Source organism: Equus asinus, chromosome 20 (genome assembly GCF_041296235.1).
Source record: "Equus asinus isolate D_3611 breed Donkey chromosome 20, EquAss-T2T_v2, whole genome shotgun sequence".
Taxonomy (NCBI): Eukaryota; Metazoa; Chordata; class Mammalia; order Perissodactyla; family Equidae; genus Equus; species Equus asinus.
In genome coordinates, this window is record NC_091809.1 from 61670897 (window position 1) to 61692949 (window position 22053).

A 22053-nucleotide genomic window follows, 5' to 3' on the forward strand; every position below is an offset into this window, starting at 1 on the left:
AACCCCTCCCCATAAAAATTGTAGAAACTTTGATACTAAGCCCAAATCACTGGTAAGAGTTCAGAGTAATCTGTTGAAAATGTTTTTTTCGATTCAGGGAACCATATGGCAAAGACGGAGTTCTAAACAAGATTTTTAAAACTTATTTTTAGAGATATTAAAGGAATTATAACCATTTTCTGAGATCTTTCCATTTCTTATGAAGGGTGGTCACACATCTATCCCAAAAGCCTTGGTCTATTATTAATTGAAAAATATCAGTCAAAAACATCTACCCTTGTTACTGTAAAAAAGCCCACATAAGACTTTTTCAAAGGTACATGTTTGGACTGAGCAATGATTTTCCTTTGATAAAGCTTTCATTAAAATCACACGCTATCATTGTGTTAACTCAAAGTGCTTTGGCAAATTCACATTAATCTTTACACAGAAGCTGATATTAATTCCATCCATAGTATAAATTGTAATTTCTCCTTCTGCCACCCTTTGAATATCTTTTAGTATTTTCTTTTGCTCAGTGGTTTCCCTCACCTCACTTTCCAACTCGTCATTATTTGCGCATCTACCCAATTTAAATAAAAATTCTGGGAAAAGCTTCTACTTCTGTTTCATTTTAGAAATCTGATCAGCAGAGCTGTAACAACAAAATTTCTTTCATTGCTATTTAATAGGAGGTAAAATTCTTGAGTTTGCAAGTAAATGAAAGTAACTACTGATGTTCTTCAGGTGTGTGCAACCTATCTCCAGGATTTACAATATGATTTATTTCAGCAGGAGCCACACTTTGAATATCATTTGCTATCTGGGAGCACTTTTGCTTTTTTTAAAAAATGAATGCATTCCAGAGATTTGTGTGTGCCAAATTGTGTGCCAAATGCCTCCTTTCAGTTTTGATATTATTGAAGCAATTATATCTTTGTCAAAGAAGATTGCAAGGGGATAAATGATTTCAGCAACACAAAATATGTGGTTGGATGCCAGACTTTCTCTCTCTTTTTCTCCCTAGAGAAAGAAATTATTTCTCTATCAGCTTTTTGTAGGTCTACACAAGTCTAAATACATCTCAAGTAGAAATAAGTTAAAAAAAGAGAGTGGTGGCCCGGTGGTGTAGCAGTTAAGTTCATGTGCTCGGCTTCAACAGCCCAGGGTTCGCTGGTTCGGATCCTGGGCACAGACCTAACACAGTTCTTCAAGGCATGCTAAGGTGGTGTCCCACAGAGAACTAGAGGGATGTGAAACTAGTATACACAACTACGTACTGGGGCTTCGGAGAGAAAAAAAAAAAAAAGGAAGATTGGCAACAGATGTTAGCTCAGGGCCAATCTTAAAAAAAAAAAAAAGCCAAAAATGTTCAGAAATCTACTTCATAGACAAACATCTTAACTTCTGTTTAAAAGCTCTGAGGATTTTAAATCAAGGTCGACCCAAGGTAACATTTCACAGTTGCATTCTTGGAGGCTGCACATTATAGTGGCATCTAATTGAAAGAGGGTAAATGAATCAAGCAAGAACTGAAGTGCCATTTTTTATTGGTTTCACCTTCTGGATGTAAATAGTATCAGAAATAGACCCATGCTGACCTGAATTGAAAATTCCAGCATGTAAGAAAAGCGACCTTAGTTGGTTTATTTCCAGAAGTTTCAGTAGGTACTGTTTATAGATGAGTGAACATTTTCATGTAGATCAAAAAGTTGGTCTGCAGGCAAGAGTAACTGACTGGATCACAGAATATCTCGTTTGGATTGGAACTAGCTGTTCTCTTTTGACATCCCAACTCAGTGGTGGAAGGTCACAACTAGAAAGAATTTTTTTTTTTTTAAAGATTTTATTTTTTCCTTTTTCTCCCCAAAGCCCCCCGGTACATAGTTGTGTAGCCCCCCGGTACATAGTTGTGTATTCTTCGTTGTGGGTTCCTCTAGTTGTGGCATGTGGGACGCTGCCTCAGCGTGGTCTGACAAGCAGTGCCATGTCCGCGCCCAGGATTCGAACCGACGAAACACTGGGCTGCCTGCAGCGGAGCGCGCGAACCTAACCACTCGGCCACGGGGCCAGCCCCACAACTAGAAAGAATTTTAGAAAGTCATTTGGATCAAGCTCCCAAATGGATGACCAGTGTGTCTTCAGTCATGTTTTGTTTGCCCACATAATGTATTAAATTAGTTTGTTCCAATATTTCATATAAAAATAAGAATTTCTGACTTTTCTTGGGAAAAAAAGAGTGATACCAACTCTGAAGTCTTGAGTGTTGGTAGATGAGAATTAGCAGTTGGCCCCATTAGTCAGAGCGTAGGCATTTCAGTTTGCCGGAGTCCCTACCACTTTCTATGGTCTCACACTGGAACTGCTTCACATATTTATATGTCTTACCTGATATCTACAGGCTGTTGACTTATAGACCTATTTTTTAAATCCATGACCTCATTTTGCAGATGAAAAAAGTGACATATATAAAAGTGGATTTATCAAGACTGCTTCTGGCTCTGAAGAGCCCAACCTAGAACTCAGGTCTCAAGGGCTCTTTCCTGTGTTGTTTTTAAATTGGCACCAAGAAAGTGCTGTCTCATTCTCCATCTCTTAGAGCCAGTTTTGGGGTATACAAGAGATTTTACAGGGGATATATATAATTCACTCTCTTGCTGCTCAATTACCTCCAAATAACTGACAGAGGAACAGATGGAATAAGCTTAAAAACAAAGAAACAAACAAATAAAAAAACCCAAAATAGATGGAAGGAGTAACCAAAGGTAATACTCACCATTTATTGAGAGTTTGCTATGTGCCAAGCCCTAATCAAAATTCTTTATACGTATTAATTAATCCTCCTATCAACCCTACTATCACTATCATCATTTTTCAGATGAGAAAATCAAGGTTAAGCAACTTATCCAACGTCACACAGCAGCTAGGGAGTGGCGAGAAGGCAGTCAGGCCCTAATTACCATGCTATTCTGCTTCTTAGCACATATCTGTGTTTAGACGTCTGGTGCTTTCTCCTTGCTCTCACCCTCTCTTCTCCTTGCCCCACCATACCTAACTTTTTTCAAGAATATTGATGTTGGGATTCTCACTTGGGCTCTCTACTCTAAAGTTTACCAGAAACCACCTAGATCCTCCTCATCTCCTATTTAACTCCACTAAAGGCTTACTATCAACTCCTTTTATTCCTATTTCATGGAATTTTTGAGACTTTTGTACTGCAGCTGCACTGCTCCTCATAGATCCTGTCATATTCAGGCTTCTCTAAAACTCTCCTGATCTGTAAAACACAGCATGTTTCCTGTCACTCTCACTTCTATTACACTCAGGTAATTTGATGAAAATTCAGGGACTTATTTCCGAGACTGGATAAGTGTTATGTCTAACAGACTCAAAGACTTAAAAAGATCTCTTTTTTCTTTTACTTATGATGATATTAATTAGACCATGGCTAACTCCTTTACTCCAATCGTAGAATATGAAGTGGACAGACTGATAGATTTCAGTTTCTGTTAGATTAAAAATTTTGAACAGCATTACCATGTTCATGAATTTAGATGATACATTTGTATGAAGTGACCTAGCAGCTGGAGTTCTCCAAGTAATATGGGGGGATGTGCTTGTAATATTGATTATACATCTGACTTCCCAGGAGGGTGAGCAATAGCATTAATCAAGGGAGAGTTTAATAAACTCCTTGGGAGAAGGGTTATGGTTTCATTATTTAAAAATTCAGTGAAGACAGCTGTAGTTGAACTTTTACAGGCACTAATCCAAATGGATCATCTGGCAAAGACAGGAAATTATTCCTTGTATTTTACAACTAATATGCCAATTTATTAATTTTCGAGTTCACATAAATCCTAGTGAGCTCCATTTCAGCTAAGGACTGATCTGGAGAGTAACACCTCATGAATGTCAGCTTTTAATTTGAGCTGTGGTAGCTCCATTTGCAAGGGGATAATTGCTTATCATTTTCTGCAAACGAGGAGAGGCTTTTTGGTTTTAATAAAAATAAAAGCAGCAAAAGCCAAAAAAACGCTGGAAACGGCTAAAACACATTGCAAGTAAACAAATCTTTCAAGCTATAATTGATCTATATTGAATTTCCCTCTATATTTCTATGAGATGTAATTGAATGCTCAGGTTCTTTCCCCTTCCAAAGCTATCGTAACAAGAATTAAGTGGAAAATGGATATAAGTTTGACTAATAAGTAATTCTAGAAATATGGAAGCGAAAGCTGATTTGATTTTTCATCTTGAAAAGAATCACCTTTTATCATTTCTACCATGGACTTTAAAATCACTTATGTTGGAAGTTTGCTATTCTTTAAAAAAATTAGAATTGTTTCCAAAATGAGGGTATTGTATAGGATCAGACCATACGCTAGAGATCTGAAGCCAATCAGGGTTAGCATGCACATAATGCTTATTTGGTTCAAAGGGTATAGATAATTGATATATGTGCAGGGTGCATGGAAGTCCCAGCAGGCAAATATCTTCTTCCAGGCTTATGTCAGACGCTGCTTGGCACTGACAGAGTCATTTCAGGGTCACTTCTGTTGTGGAAACTGAAAGTTTTCAAAGGCTCAAAGGTGTTGGCAGAAAAACTGCTTGGAGCTTTTCTGCCCTGCTTTTCTAGAGCAACAGTCAACCTCAGAGTCGCAAAAGTCAAGGTCATTTCCCTAGTGATTTGCTATGTATCAATATTTGTAAAGGATGAATTCTTTTAATAACAGATCACATTCAAGGTTTTCCCTACAACGGTTTAATTCTCACTTGCATTCCACTAGACTTGCTTGAGAGGAAATGAAAAAGAGGATGTGGGGAATGTACATAAGCACTCATGGAAGTGTGTTGTGGATGTGAATGTCAGCACCATGCATGTGCCAGTGGGAAATGAGAAGTAGTACTGGAAGGGGGGGCGTTAGAGTCTTTGTGTGTGCTGCCCTCCAAACAACATGGATTCTGGTGCCTGCATTTGATACAGCATCTGGCATGTTTTCCTTCATGGCTTCGTGTCAGCTGTGAAAAGATGGCTTCTCCATGGTACTCTAGGTATATAGCTAGTATTTTTGATATGAAGAGGAAGAACTGGGCCCGCAAATAAAGATAGAAAGCCAGCCCCACTCCTCTGGTTCATTATTTTATCTAAGAATACAGAGGGATTTTTGAGACAGTAAACAGGTGGACTAGGTTAATGGAAGAACAAAGAAATGGAATTTATCTTATGGAGAAAGACAGTCTCAGTCGGATCAGTTGGGCTTTGGACAAGGGTCTGATGATAAACACACAATGTGAATCTGTAGGAATGTCCACGGGCATAGAGGAGAGGAACCTGAACTGATGTGAGTACAATATAATATTTTATCAGCTTATTACAGGCCTTGACTCTTTGTTTTTTTTTTTTGAGGAAGATTAGCCCTGAACTAACATCTGCTGCCAATCCTCCTCTTTTTGCTGAGAAAGACTGGCCTTGAGCTAACATCCATGCCCATCTTCCTCTACTTTATATGTTGGATGCCTGCTAGGAGCATGGTTTGCCTAGTGGTTTCATGTCTGCACCAGGGATCTGAACCGGTGAACCCCGGGCCACCAAAGTGGAACGTGCATACTTAACCGCTATGCCACCGGGCTGGCCCCGGCCTTGACTCTTTTTAAAAATGATTCAATCTTGAAAATGTTCACTCCTTTTCAAGTAAAGCAATTTGCCAAGTGACTAAAAAGGGATGTTGATTTCCCTCTTTTGATTATATAGCAAAAGTTGATCTATTATTCCTGCCTATTCTGGAACAATTAAACTTTAAAAGACTATTTCAGAATATAGAATAAATTGACAAAATTTCAGTTTTAGATTTTTAATGGCTTCCGGAGACGTTCTAGTTTTTTATTTAGACTGTTTATTTAGTCTATGTATCTAAACTTTTATTTTTAAAGTGGAGGAAGGTAAGGGTCAGAGAAGTAAATAAACTGCCCAAGATCTTACAGTTCATGTGAGCAGGTTGGAACTCACGCTCTGCTCACTCCAGCAAATGCTCTTCCTTTCCATTGTCCAGCTTTTCCTAGTTGACACAATTTAATATGCTAAACTTTACTCATATTTACACATAAGCTCCAAATTAGTAAATTTAATTAGTGAGCCAATGACAAATATGCATTTGAGTTTTGCTGTCAGAACAAAGGCAGACTCTGTCCAGTTTTAATTTGCTTGTTATCTCTCATATTTCAGCCTACTAAAATAAATGAAGTGTTACTATGAAATATGTTACAGCAACAAGCTCTGTGTCTTTGAAAGAAAATATGCATATTTCCTATCTAGCTTGAAAGAGAAATCTCCAAAGGCAAGCTATTTCAAGTCTAAGGAAACAGTATAAACAACCCATGGTGGTTGCTGTAATTTAATTTCAAAGCAAAGGTTGACAAAGAACATGCAAATCTGGATTTCTTAAAGGCAGTCCTGGTATTACCACACAAAGCATGTTCACAAACCTCTCCAGTTCATCTCATGTGACCTTTGGGGCTCTGTGCTTGAGAATTAGGTTGAAGAAATTTTAAAGCAACAAGAATATGCACATCTTGAATAAAACATATACTTCAAAATAGGTTTTTGGAGAAACAAATAATAAAAAGTATTGTTATTATATACAATAATATAATACAATAACAAAATATTATTATTATACACATTCCTGATGAGACAGTATGAGATAGGGGTTAAAAGCATGAACTTTGTAGTCCTATAGACCTGGATTCAAATCCCAGCTCTGTCACCCACTATAGTTACTTACAACTCTGGCATATACTGGAATGAATTTAAGCATGTTACTTAACCTCTCTGAGCCTTAGTTTCCTGAACAGTAGATTGGGGCTTGAGATTCTACCCTCATATTTGGTTGAAGGATTAACATAAGTAATACGGTACTCTGGTTATATCTGAAAACACATCAGAAACTTGAGATGCTAAGTTCATGAATACCTTATCAGAACAACTATGACTCCTTTTTATTAGTTGATTCTTCACTTTCCTGGTCATTCTTTATCTTTTCTTTCTTTCTTCCTTTTTTTTTTTTTTTTTTTGGTGAGGAAGATTGGTCCTGAGCAAACTGTTGCCAATCTTCCTCTTTTTGCATCAGGAAGATTGTCACTGAGCTAACATCTATGCCAATCTTCCTCTATTTTGTATGTAGGATGCCACTACAGCATGGCTTGATGAATGGGTGTGTAGGTCCACGCCCAGGGTCCAAACCCATGAACCCCTGGCAGCTGAAGTGGAATGCACAAACTTAAACTCCATGCCACTGGGGGGGGGGGGACTCCTTCCTGCTCAATCTTATACTAGGATAAACTTTCTGCTTCTGCTTCAAAATTTGGCTCTATATTATAAAAATACAAGGCAACGTGTTGAAAAACTGCATCTTACATAAATCAAATACTACCTTTGTGCTTCAATATGCAAATGACATTATTTATCTCCCCCCATGAGACTCACAGTACCCAAAAGATGAATGATTCTCTCCAGTTATTCAAATCACACACGTGGGCACAAAGGAAGTAAAAGGGTCAGTTTATATTGACAATGCTTATTTGGGAAGTCAAATGAGTCCTGTCTTTGGTGGAACATTTTCTCAGTCATCTGTCAGATTTAGGGACTGCAAGGCATGGTTTTGTTAGCAGGGCCAATCAAAAGTCTGCACTTGAGTAGAAGCAGGACTAAGAGGAAAAGCTAACTTTCAGAGTTAGATCTATCATGCTTTCTCTCACTCAGGAAATTGCATTTTTATATTAAAATTTGAAAGAACCAGGGATTTTGATGTAGGAAGCTGAGTTTGCACTTCAACACTACCACTGATTTACCGTAAGCATGAATAAGTCACAGCTTTACAGTTTACTCATCTGTAAAATGGTATACTGCTTACTAGGTTCTGCCTACTTGGTAGTTTTTTTTTTCTTCCCCAAAGCCTCAGTACTTAGTTGTATATTCTAGTTGTAAATCCTTCTAGTTCTTCTATATGAGCCACTGCCACAGCATGGTTACTGACAGACGAGCAGCGCGGTTCCACGCCCAGGCCACCTCAGTGGAATGTGCCAAACTTTAACCACTAAGCAATCAATGCTGGCTCCCTAGTTGTTTTATATTGAGACTTAAATAAGGTTATGCGTATGAAGACAGCATGCTATTAAAAAAAATCAAGGATTTAATAATTAGAACCTGGATTTAACTCTCAATTATAAGTTGTGTAACCTTTAGCAAGTTCCTTAACTTTTCTGAACTTTTATTTCTCTTTCTCTACAATGAGGCTAATAATGCCTATTAGACAAAATTGTCTTAAGGATTTCATGATGTTATGTGTGAAAAGCTTCCAAAAGAAAGCCCTGTCAAATACTTATTTTTCAGTACGATGTTTAGTGCATGAAGTTAAAAATAAATATTTATTGGTCATGTAAATGGAGTTTTTACTTAAATTTATTTCACATAAATTTAAATTTACTGGGTTAAAATATAAAATTATCTGGATGTCAAACCAAAAAGGGTTGGTTAACTGTCTATCTAGAGAATAGAATACACTATAGGCATTACTAGTATTATTATCACTGAAAAAATACTTGCATATATTGTTAGGGAGTCAAGAACATAAAGCAACATATATGGAAGGGTCAATTTTTTAAATAAAAAATTTATTTGGAAAAATGCATCTAAAAGACATAGTGGGACTGTGGGTGAGTTCTATTTTCTCTTTTGGCTACCTGTATTTTCTAATATATGTCTCATTCATATAACAAAGACAATAATGTCTCATTATTCAATAATATGTCATTCATATAACAATTAAGTAAAATGTTAAAATATTGAATAAAAATAATAGGGATAAAGAAACTGACCTCCTTCAGCTGAACAGATGACCACGATCTGACTAAAAGGTCCATCCCCTTTATTGTTGTAAACGCCGACCTTCACTTCAAAGGGAGTAAGAGGAGGAACGCTTTCATCTCGATAAATGAATTTTGAAGCCTCAGAGGATGTCACCATTTTTTCCTTCCAGCCACGTGTTCCATTGGGCCTGAAAGCCACAATATAGCCAAAGCCTTCTCCATTCTGAAACTCTTCAGATACTGGCTAAAGAAGAAAAATGCAATTAATTATCAGAAAAATAACGGATTAAAAAAAGCACTTCTTCCAAATCTTTAAATTTTTGAAAATTATGGATAACTAGAGAAAAGGAGACTCTCAAATCTTAGAATTTCCAACACATTAAAAGCCAACATAGCACAATCAACTTGGCAGTCTTTGGAAACTTAAAAAGATTTAAAAGGTCAAAGATTAAAAGTAAAATGATATCAGTTTGTATTTAAGAAAAGTATCAAGAGTATTAGAAAACTCCTTGAAGTGAAATGAATTTGCTCCAATTAACCATGCATATGAAACAAAGGTCCTTGGATTCCACACCAGAATTGAACATCTTGGGGAAAACTGTCATATGGTCTGGTGGTCAGGAAAATCTTGTCACTGATAATGCTCTGCAGAGCCCTTTGCAAAGAAAATCTACGAAATGGTAATGTAAGACCACTCCTCCATGATTTTTTTCAGTTGCTTTTGTGCTTTACCAACATGAAAATATGGTAATATAGTATTTATTCAAGAAATTTCTTGTATTATATGGCTTCATTTAAATCTGTTAAATGGGCATCAATTGCACACAGAACAAGTGATTGTGATTGACCAGTTACTGACTAGCACAGTGCTCGATGCATAGTAGATACCCAATAAATATTTGTTAATTTTCTTTCTTTTGAGCTTTGATTTGAGGAAAAACTGTATATTGAGTGGAGGAAAAGAGACAAAACCTATTATATCGAAGTCCTGTAGACTGAACGTTTGTATCCCACCCAAGTTCATGTGGTGAAATCCTAACCCCAATGTGATGGTATTAGGAGATGGGCCTTTGGTAGGCAATTTGGTTATGAGGGCAGAGCCTTCATGAATGAGATTAATGTCCTTATAAAAGAGACTCCAGAGAGCTCTCCCGCCCCTCTGCTACGGGCAAAGATGGCCATCTGTGAAGCAGGAAGCAGGCCCTCACCAGACCTGAATCGCCAGGACCTTGATCTTAGCCTTCCAGCCTCTAGAACTGTGAGAAATAAATTTCTGTCATTTATAAGCCACCCAGTTTATGGTATTTTTGTTATAGCGGCCTGAGGTGACTAAGACACACAGCTGATAAGAAAGGCAACTCCATTTAAAGAGATCTGATCTCAGTGAAGGTCAGGTATTGGGAAGTTAATACCTCGGCAAAAATCAAAAACAAGATGTAATGTTTTATTGAAGAAGACAGGAATGGACAGAAGAACAAGACAGAGGATGTGTTCATGGAAAATTCCTTACTGGGAAAAGAAGTTTTTCTGTACACTTTATCTTTGCTCTTAGAGACTGTTAGGGATTTGTTCAGTTTTCTCCCATAGAGATTTTCATTTCCTTATTCTATGATATAATTCTGTGGGCTACATAGCTATATTTGATATTAAGGTAATTTAACATCAAAAAAAGAAAGTGGCTTCATAGAAATTAAATATACCCATCACACACCCTCTCCCTCGACCCGTTTCCTTTGACAGAAGAAACTTTGGAGATCATATGGTTAGGGAGACAAAAGAACACAAGTTTTGCAGTCAAAGTTCCAATTCTCCTGCTTATCAGGAAAAGTGCTTAAACTGTGCCTCAATGTCACTATTTGTAAAACAGGGAAAATTAACCCCACTAATATGACTGCTGTCTAAGCTAGGTTAGATAACCCAGGCAGTATGTCACAGATTCAGTGGTGGTCAGTTGGTCAATTCCTTCCTCCCCAGTGGCTTTAGCCTCCAGATAAGTCAAAGGTGCTACTTAATTGTGAAATAATAAAATATCAAACTAAGCCAAAAAGAATCTGAAATAATTTGTGAGAGGATGGGTTTTAATTATTCAAATTTTATTCTGAGACAGCCTATATGACAGGAAGAAATATCTTCGACTTGGAGAAAAGTCAACTGGGACCTGGTATGAAGATGAGAAAGGTTCCTGTTTGCAGTATTTATCTGAGTAATGCATCTCAAAGTGTTTCTTAATCTCCTTTAAACAGAAATTACTCAATCTCTCTGTTCCAAGTACAGATACTAAATGTGTATCTTATTTTCTATGGAAACAACAAGTTCTGCCATCTGATTAAAGGTTTTCTTACCTCCCAGGCGATGACTAACTCATGCCTTCTTCCACTTCTTCCACTTACATTGGTGGGTGCTGTCTTTGGAACTGTGGATAAAAATGGGCCAAGAGTGAGGACAATAAGCAGATGTGTAATTGAAGTGTCCTCACATCATAACCCTACTCAGGTTGGGTAAAATCCTGCAATAAACAAATCAAAGTTTGTTTGAAGTTAGAGCGGTCATATTCAATATTAAGACAAAATGTTTGTGACAGATATTCTACTTTTAAATCTGTGTGGGAGAATTTGATATATATTTTTCATGGTCACATACTGCATGACCAAACTAGTCTTCCTGTAAGTGCGCTGGGATAGTAACGTCTAAATCATAATTAACACTATAGCTAAGGATATCTACTATTGGTCAGTTAAATTTTGTCCTGCAAATTGTCTCCATCTTTTTAATGATGTGACTCTTTTCCATGTTCTCAGGGCTTGCAAAGCCCCTGGGAAATCTCCAGGTTGACACTGGCATTCCTGCTTTACCAGAACCCCCAGGAAGTTCCAGTTTAGAGAAATCTTAGCAACAGTTCCATGGAATGAGAACCTAAATGAATAAATAAACCTCAAGGAAACTATCAAGAATGAATCTCTCTTCAAACTGCAAAATATATAGGCACCCAGTGAAACTTTTTCAAATGAATAACTATCAAAAGAATAAATGTGTCAAAGGAATAAATTTCCCCTTCACTGCACTAAACCACAAAATCTGTAGCTGGAAGGGAACATTTTCAAATGAATAACTGTTAAATGAAGAAAACTATTAAAAGAAATCATTTTCCAGTCTATGAGCTTGTATTAGCAATTTTACACTTCAGCATGCCTTTATATCCCAGCATACAGTTTTTAAACGATATTGATATACTCATAAACAATAAATTCACTCTCATATATTACCTACTTAGATGAAAGACTATTAATTACTGGTAGATATTCACACGATATTTTATATACCAGGAAAACTGATGCAGAATTTATATTCCACTAGAAAGGAAAAAAAAAAATTCTCCTTGGACCAGGGAGGTGGGAGAGAAAAGTCTGTGAATATATAATTGGCTCCATTGAAATAAGTCACCTTTATTTGCCTGGGCCCAAATTTCAGCGTCCTTGCACACTTTTCTCCATGAACATGAGTTCTTGTCTTGCTCGTGAACATGCAGAAGGATATATACAGCACTAGCTACCAATCTTTCTTCTTTTACAGCTACATGCATACTAAAGATTATTCATATGTAGAGTTCACTCTCATGCACTTCCTAGAAATACATGGAATTGGATACCCATTTGTCTCTCCTTCAAGAAATTACAAGGAAGTCAACTGAGAAAAAATGAGGGGATTGGAGCAATAACTCTGAATATATCCTCATTTATAAGAATAGGAAGAAAATTATTTATTAGCTTGAGTTTTTTATTAATAGTCACAGTTATTCTACATATAATGAGCTGCAACATACCAGTATGTCTTAACATCATGTCTCAAAACCACTGTTATATGGTATCAGTTCTAAATTAACTTTGTGGTCTATGGTGTGAGTAAGATACATAGGAGGGGAGCTGATTTAACTGAGTGTGTAAAAGGGTAGGGATATAAGGTTCCAGATATTCCCCCAGTGGCTAAAGGCAGAGTTCTAAATATTATGATCACCAATGCATGACCAAATAAGTAGTGGAAGCAAGTTAATTTATTGATATTATGCCACAATGACTTCTCTTAGTACCATTTGTTTGTAAAAAAAAAAGTGTACACACACACACACAAACACACATGCTTCACATTCATCTCTGACAACTAACAGTTAAATAACATTATGAGTAGTATCTACCAGAGCCACCTACTTCTTCTATTACATTGGAATTACTAAGTTCATACCCTAAATTCAGGATTTTGAATCCTCTTCTTTGAGGATACTCTATGATCATAGATTTTGCAGAAACAATATGTATTGAAGATCCTTTTCTATTTTATGCAGCCTTCAACATCATCTAGAAAGAGAATGCTTGGAACCTCTAGCTTAGAGTTGGAGAGCAGGCTGTAGGCTCTCTAGTGAGCATCTCTTGAGGGTCATTTAAAAGATGAGTAGAATAAAGTACAAGTGACTATTTGAAGTCAAATCTTCCTTCTGAAGCTTTGATAGTATTGTTCCATAGTCCATTAATGCTCTTATTTTTCAGAAAACATATTTAGATTTTTCAAAAGTTTTGACTTTTTGAGTTAAAAATTGAGTGAAAATTTCCACTTTGAGGAACCAAGAAAGTAAAACAGACTTTCTATGATTTGATTTGTTTCTATGTGGATAATTTCCATGTTGAATTATCCATAAATGACCCAGATTCTGTAAAATTTCTTTTATTATTTGAAATCAGTGTTTAAGTTTTCCTTTTGTTGCTACTTTCTTTTCAAGAGAAGACAGCTCATATTCAACATAATATAAAGAAATAAGTTCCTCCTTTTCTCACTCTACCTCCAATTTTAGTGCATAATAAGTAACACACAAAGAGATATTACAGTTCATTGTGTTTTAATAGTATATGTGTATAAGCACCAACCATTCTTAAATAAACAAAGTTTTACAAATATAATAATAACTACCAATGGAAAACTTAAGGCTTTAAAGACACGGAAACAATTCATCCATTGATGGAAGAATAGATAGATACACAAGTACAATGGAATATTATTCAGTCAAAAAAAAAGAGGAAAATTCTGCCATTTGTGACAACATGGATGAAACTTGAGGGCATTATGTTAAGTGAAATACCCACCAGACAAAGACAAATACTCTATGATCTCACTTATATGTGGGATCTAAAAAAAGGAATTCATAGAAACATATAACAGATTGGTGGTTGCCAGAGTTGGAGGATGGGGGTTGGGGGAAATGAGTAAAGATGGTCAAAAGGTACAAAGGTAAATATATCTTATTTCTGAGGATCTAATGTACAGCATGGTGACTGTAGTTAACAATACTGTATTGTATATTTGAAAGTTACTGAGAGAGTAGATTTAAAAGTCCTCATTACTAGGGAAAATAATTATAACTATGTGAGATGATGGATAACTGAACTTAATGGCAATCATTTTGCAATAGATACATATATCAAATCATTATGTTGCACACCTTAAGCTAATACAATGTTATGTGTCAATCGTATCTCAATAAAACTGGAAAAACAAACAAACAAAAAAGAAAACTTCAGGCTTTAATAGCCACAGCTCAGGCATTGTGTTTTGTTGTCAGGATCACAGTGTTTGAACTGGATACTCTGATTTCAATTGGCTTAAATTTCCTAAGATGATTAGTGGAAGCCATGCTTATTCATTTCCTTTTCGAGTTGGTGGCACACAATTGTTATCTCTGCAGTCAACACTTCGGAGTCCACTGATTTTAATTATATCTTTTTATATATTAAAAAACATATTCATGATATGTAGGGATTTGACTTAATCTTTCAGAGCCTTTCTGGTGTAAAAGTTCTATAATTCTCATTAGAAGCATAAAATTAGTGTAATCAAACATCTAATAAATGCTTTCACTGAGTTCGGAGAAATACACATTTACTTAAAAATCAAATATATTTTCAGTATAATTAATGAAAACCTGATTTAGAATTAAGCAGTCAGACTCTTTTTTCCCCTCAATTGGCTACTGATAAATGTCATGAGTTTATTAGCTTAGAGAATCAAGTTTACATGCATGGTTAATGGGGTAAACTCTAATTCTTCTCAATTTCTTTCTAAGCAATGCTCTTTCCTGAACAGATAATGTAATTAATACTTTTCCCATAAGCTGCAAATGCGTAGCTGTTTTAGGCCTTATCTGGCTTGTTGAAATGTAGACTATTGTGTCTTTTCACGTTATACATTGGAAATGTTGTAAACATTCAGAGTGACCAAAATATAGTGTACTACCTTAGTTTACGCATGCATGAATTTAAGCATGAATTTCAAAGAACTTTACGTGTAGTAGGTTGAGTAAAGTCAGTCACACTAAGAGCATTCCTTAGTGTTCAATTAAACAAAAGAAGGCAGAATGAAATCATTTACCAATCTGTCTGTTTTACCCCCAAAATTTCCAATATCTATTACAGTAGATGTTTACATGGCTCACTAAATAATACAGTTTATTAGAGATATAGGAGAGGCCATGTAATTTTGGAGCTTAATGGTAATCCAGCAGTGGATTTGGAAAGAAAGGTGAGGAAGAATGGAAAGAAGGAAGGAAAGTTGCTTATACAATAAAAGTGGGAGTCAGAGGAAAATTTAAAAAACATTTTTTTCCAAGCTGAATTGAAGTATGTAACACACAAATAATATCAGTTAACTGATTATCATTTAAACTCACTTTACACAAAGAGTTAAATTTAAAGAGTTTCAAAAATAAAAAATACCAGTGGTGTTTCCTAAAGAGTTCAAATACTGCTTTTATTTCTTCCAAAAGGATAGATAAGGTGGTGTGCACAGATGGTGTAAATGTTCTTGTGGAAGTGAAAAACACCTAGGCTCGAATCCCAGCTCTATTATTCCTGCTGGCTGGCTGAAATATTTCTTAACATCTTTGTCTTTCAGTTGCCTCATGGAGACGATAATTGTACCTACCTTTTAAGCTATTTTCATAATTTTCTATTACAATGCTTGAAACTGTCATTTATAATTATTTCCTCATGTTATTATCTAGCCAGCCCTGGTGATCTAGCGGTTAAGATTCGGCACCCTCACCTCTGCAACCTAGGTTCGTGTCCCAGTAAGGGAACAACACCACTGTCTGTTGTTTGCCATGGTGTGGCGGCTGCATGTTGCTGTGACGCTGAAAGTTATACTATCCAGTATTCCAAATACTAGCAGGGTCACCCATGGTGGACAGCTTTCAGTGGAGCTTCCAGACTAAGACAGACTAGGGAGAAGGATCTGGCTACCAGAGCATGGTCTGATATAAGCGTCTGAAGGGGCGACGTTGGTGCAAAAAGACCCGGCAGGGTTTTGCTCTGCTGTCCACAGGGTCGCCAGGAGTCAGAATCCACTCAACAGAACTAAAAACAATGTTATTATCTACTTAAATTTGAAAAAGAGAAAGCAATGAAGGCTTCTATGATGAACACTAAAAGTTCCGCATAAATCTGTACACATGTGATTTGAAATAGACTATCCTTTCGGAAATCTGGGTAATATTATTTTGATTGTACCATGGGGATTATGCTTTCAGTTTTAGCTCAGCTTGTTTTAATTTAGAAATCTAGGCAATACACTATTTTTGATTTGCAAAAAAGCTTGCTAGGATATTTTAAGAAATATGAGATTTCTCTGATTTATGATCCTTCTAATGAATGGCAACAGTCAAGAACTCAGAAGGCAAGTATGTGCAATAAATGGTGTTTACCTCAACTCCTATTCTCTTAACTTATTTATACAGGTCCACAAGGAAGCAGAAGCAGAAGATGGGTAAAATAATCTTTGAATGAGATTTGTTGATGCATGTGGTAAAAAGAGGACAAGGAAAAGGCAAGAGAAAGAAGGGAGCAGTGGAGGAAGATAATAACTCGGGAAGCATCATCTTTGGTCTGAGAGCCGGGTTAGAATTCCAGCTCTGTCACTGACTTACGAGGTGACCTTGTGCAAGTTTTTAAAACTCTCTAATTTATTTTCTCATCTGCAAAATGCAGGTAAACACTCCTTGCTTTAGAGGGTTGATATGAGAATTCAATGATGCAATGAATGACAAGTGCTTAGCACAAGGCCTGGGAAGTAGTTCATGATTTATGACTGGTGCAGGGTATTATGCGGACTAGGACGATAAGAAAAGTTTAACTTGAGCGTCTCACATTTAGTCCTGAGTTGATAACCTCTCATTGTCCATTTATCTTTCACGCTTCAGTCTTCTGTTCTTCCATCACTTTGCTATTTATCAGAAAAGGACATGCCTGACAATTAGCCAGGTTTCTTTTAGAAAGACATTTGTTAAAATTACCGTCTTTGCATGCAAAGTGCCTTGGAAACTAAAGATCTATATCTTATATGTATTTTGTAGAAAAGACTTCCTGGACCAAAGTGGTTTCATGATTTAAAACTACTGTCTGCTATATGAGCCATGCTGTTATTTTCTTTTTTCTTAATTATCGAGCTTTGGTCTTAGAGGTCTGTTGCTTGCCATAATTTTTGCCTTCTCTTAATGTTACTGAGAACCATTTCTTTTATTTAATATAATTAAATTACTCACTGGGTTGAAGAAAGCTATAATGTTCATTTAATAGTATTTTCTTTTAGAATTTCCCAATTATTTCAGCTGAATGCTTTATATTTTCTATATAATATTTTCTTAGAAACATTGACTGGAGGAGACATATAAAAACTCCAAAGCCTTTGTTTTTTCTCTGCACACATCAGTACCTGACAACTGTAGTTTTCTAATTGCCTCCTATAAATAATTCTGGCTGAGTCCTAGTTGGTCTGGCCTTCAAAGCCTCATTAAATGCCATATACGAGGCCAATCCACATACACACAGAAAAAACAAATTCAGCCTCATCTTATATTGCAATAGTATTTGATTGTGTTCCTTCCATAACTTTTAAACTCAACGAAATTTCTTAAGTAATTATCATGGACAAGAACTGTGAAGATAAAAGCATGAACAAAACTAGATCCTTTCAGAAGTAGGAAGATGATGTACAACTAAAGAAATTGTAATTAATGAGTCTTTCCTGGACTTCAGATGGATCTCATGTAACTCAAATGCTAAAGTGAGGTTGGCTAAACAAAACCCCAGAATTGCTAAAAAATAGACCCTTCATGACGCTTTCCCATTATCCCCTTCATCCTATATACATAGGATTTTAGCACAAGGAACGTTTGGAGGAAGGTTGTCAGCTTAGCAGATGGATGTGCTGTGGCATCTCCCTCCACCTCCAGCTGTCAATAGAAGAGAAGTGAGAGTGTCATTTTCCTCTCAAGCTGAGTGAGAGGGGGAGAAAACAACTGTTGCAGAAAGTACAGATGCTTATGTCTCACATTTGAAGCTCACAAGCTGCTGAGCTTCAGAATTTTGTACAATGGCCCAAGCCCACACTATGCCACCAGAGCAGCGACAAGCACAGTTCTTGAGAACACTCTATATTTCTAGAGTTTGACGGGACTAGACTGTGAAATGATTACTGTAGGCCAAGTGGACACTATGGGAGGTATGTGTGAAAAGTCGTGTTGGGATCATACCCAATAAGGCTACCTGCTAGGGGATAGGAGAGTCTCCAAAGAACCCAATGCACTCCACAAATGAAAGAAACAGCCTGTGGACAAAGGCCAACACATGGAGCACTCAACACCCATGTGAGAACCACAGATTGCAGCACTGAGGTAGTTTTCCCTCTTCTTCTTGTCTGACCTGGGAGGTGCCCAGGGTAGCAATTGGAAAATGAGGGACAGAAGTGGAAAGAAGAAAGAAAAGACAGATCATAGCCCTTGGGTCTAGCCTGTGCTGGGATGGACGAAAAGAAACACGGAATTGGGAGTGAGATTAAAGCTTTTGTTTAAATGAAAATGGATTTTTTTTTTTTTAAAAGAAGCCATTTGCATCATTTTTCTTTCTTTTTTTTTGGTGGAAAAGATTTGACCTAAACTAACATCTGTTGCCAATCTTCCTTTCTCTCTGTTTTTTTTCCCCTCCCCAAAGCCCCAGTACATAGTTGTATATTTAGTTGTAAGTCCTTCTAGTTCTTTTATCTGAACTGCTGTCACAGCGTGGCTGACAGACGAGTGGTGTGGTTCTGTGCCCTGGAACAGAACCCGGGCTGCCAAAGCAGAGCATGCTGAACTTTAACCACTAGACCATCAGGGCTGGCTCAAAATGGAATTTTTTAGTACCTGAGAATGAGACTGCCCTAGTACCTAAAAATGCCTTGGTTATAGTTGGGGCTGAAGCCAGAGATCAGATGGAGCATATTGGAGAACAATGGTGAGAGGAAAAACTACATTATGTTTAAAGTCTACAGAGTTCAGTCTGTTTAGTAAACCAGTTACCTAACTGTGATATAGCCCAGAAAGTGCTAAGGCTAGGAAAGACTTTCATCTGATTGTCTACTTGATACTCATACTTATATGGTTGAGCATTAACCTCTTAAATGTAGAGAAATTATTTTTCCTTGTGTGGCCAGAAATATCGGTGTGACATTTCTCATCTCAGAGTCAAAAGAGAATGGCAGCACAGAATACAATGTACAAAGCAATGGGAAAGCTGTTTGAATGTGGAACAAATTCTTTTAAGCATAGTCTCTCACTTGACACTTCTTTTTCTCCACTCCTTTTGCCTTATCTATTCTATAAGAGTGAAAGAAAATGGCTAGATGTTGGGACAATATCCCAATCCACTTATAGGCTCCAACTTCGCTAGATAAGAAAAACAGCATGGAAAGACTAGACACGGAAGGAAAAGGGGACTTAGAGAGAGGTGAGCTCTGTGCAGTGCACTGTGCTCTGAAAGGTTCTCTTGACTCCCAGGCAGTCCAGGTGGGATGAACAGCAGGGCTTGATGGTACACTCTGCAGCACAGACTTCTCACTGCGAGAGCATTTTGGGGGAGCCAGATGTAAGCCAAGAGACTGGATGCTCCAACTATATGGACAAACCTATGTTTAACCTGAAAACATTTCTGCAATATGAAAAAAGTAACTATGTGTGATTACCATTGTTTACATTTCAAATTAATAAAGTAATAACTCATTCAAATTAATGATAATAATAATAAATGGCTAATATTAAGCATTTACCATGTACCAGGCACTATGCTAAGCTTTTACATGCATTATCCTATTTAATACAATGATCCAAAGGAGCAGGTATTGATATTAGGCCCATTTCATAAGTGAGAAAATTGAGCCTTGAAACAATATATCTATTTTACCTATGTTCACTGATAGTGAGTGGCAGAGAAGAACATTAATCCAGATCTGCCTAACTCCCAAACTCAATCTCTTAATTAGAGATAGAAGGTAGAACCTTTGTTTATATAGATAATAATTTTATTATTTAATTTTTATAATTCATCATAATTTGAAATAAACTGCAAACATTTAGATTTATACCAAGAGCTTTGATAATAATAGAAATTTTATACTACGGAGAATACCAAACCTTTCTAAATTACAGGTTATAGAGTTAACTCTATCTTCCCTCCTTTTCACTTATCTTTCAACAATTGCTGTTATAAATATGTAACTTACAGAATATTAAACCAATTAAATGAGAGAATTGATGTTGCTGTATTCATTTCCAATATTTTTACTATAATTTAATTTATTTTTAATTTAACAATATTTTTCAGTTTCTGCCATAGTGTTTATATCAAATTCATTTCCTAAAATGTGATTCTCTTTCTTCAGTGTCATGTTTTTAAATGACAGAGAAAGTATTTCCATTTTTAAACCCAAATTTATATACTGGTTTGATGATGTAAGACATTTCCAAAATTAAACACAGAGGTATCTCTATTTCCCTGTCCAGCTATCCAACTAAAATGTATAAGAAAATAAACAAACAAAAAATAAGTAAATATAAATATACATTAAAGTAAAAATATATATTTGTATTACTATTTTGACATCCTAATAATAAGAATTCAGACTGAACCAATTTATCTTATATTTATTGACCACTAAGAGCATTTTGATAACTGGAAAATTTAAAATATCCCCTTGAGGAAAATTAAAAATATACCTTAGAGGAAATTGCAAAGAAAAATTAACTTTTTTTGGTGTGTGGGAATGGGGCAATTCTAAGGTAAAAATACTTTAGCAAAGCTGCTTTGGGATTTAGAATATTCTGGTAAATAGGAGAATTTTAAAGGGATGTAAAACTTTTAACTCAATATCCCAAATGTGAGACCTTTTCTCTTCCAAGCAGCTCCATTGATTTTCAAAGTTTACTGTGTCCATTAGAACAGCATCACTTTTTAAAATACAGGACATGTACTTAATAGAGGCAGAGTGTGTCACTTGAGAGGACGTCTCAGGATATTGGTGTCCCTTTTAATCTGTGCTGCCTGACAAAACAGGCACAAAACTCAACACTTGGTTCAACACCATTAGTAGCTCTAGCCCTGTGTGGTACCAAAGCACAAGAAACATAAAGTAGGCAGTACAAGCCTTCCTCAACTCACTTTCAAAAGAGAGGATTTCATGCATTTTTCATGCTACTTCTCTTCTCTTCCATAAGATTTTAATGGACTAAAGTATGTCATCTATATAGAACTCATGATAAAACGGAGAGACAGTCACTATATGTTTGAGCTAGCTGCAGAAATAGACGAAGGAAAAGTCTTTTAAAATGCATCATTTGAATACAATTTAGCATGAAAAGTGAAAGTGTTTTTGCTAAAATGCTTTTTTAATAGCACAAGGAGATTTATACTATAAAAAGTCTAAAAGGATTATTCATCCCAAACAGGTTATTTATTTTGGAAATGAATATTTATAGAAAGCCTGTGAATTAGGCAGTAATCTTTGCCTTTGTTTAAACACAATTAGCAATATGCAAAGTAAGGCAAAGCTTTTTAGAAAATATGTGAGCATAAGTACTATTATTGGCAGTCATTTCAATATCTGCACAGTGAGTATATAAATTCAGGAACAAGTAACCTGTTATGCTCTTAATTAATGAACACCTGTACACAATGAAAGCATGGCTGATTTTATGAATGCATGAAAATCCAATCAGGCAAGTAATGTTCAATTTAAAATTCTCACTTTCAAAAAAGTAACAGAAAAACCACTTGTAATAGTGAAATCACAAAAGCAGAAAAGTTAGATTTTCTGTGAGTGAATCTTTTTCAACATATGTGGGCTACTTTATCTTCTATT

The 22053-nt window shown here is 36.2% G+C and overlaps 1 protein-coding gene across 3 annotated transcripts in view; it reads right to left on the reverse strand.

Annotated features, from left to right (window-relative positions):
* Nucleotides 1–22053, reverse strand: part of CNTN5 (contactin 5) — a 1141798-nt gene that overhangs the window by 38586 nt on the left and 1081159 nt on the right. For all 3 annotated transcript variants that reach the window (XM_070490393.1, XM_070490391.1, XM_070490392.1), the window contains 2 exons: nt 11190–11260; nt 8857–9091 (listed from right to left, as the gene is read on the reverse strand). In XM_070490393.1, coding sequence (XP_070346494.1) covers nt 8857–9091; nt 11190–11260 — 306 coding nt within the window. The remainder of the gene's footprint in view (nt 1–8856; nt 9092–11189; nt 11261–22053) is intronic.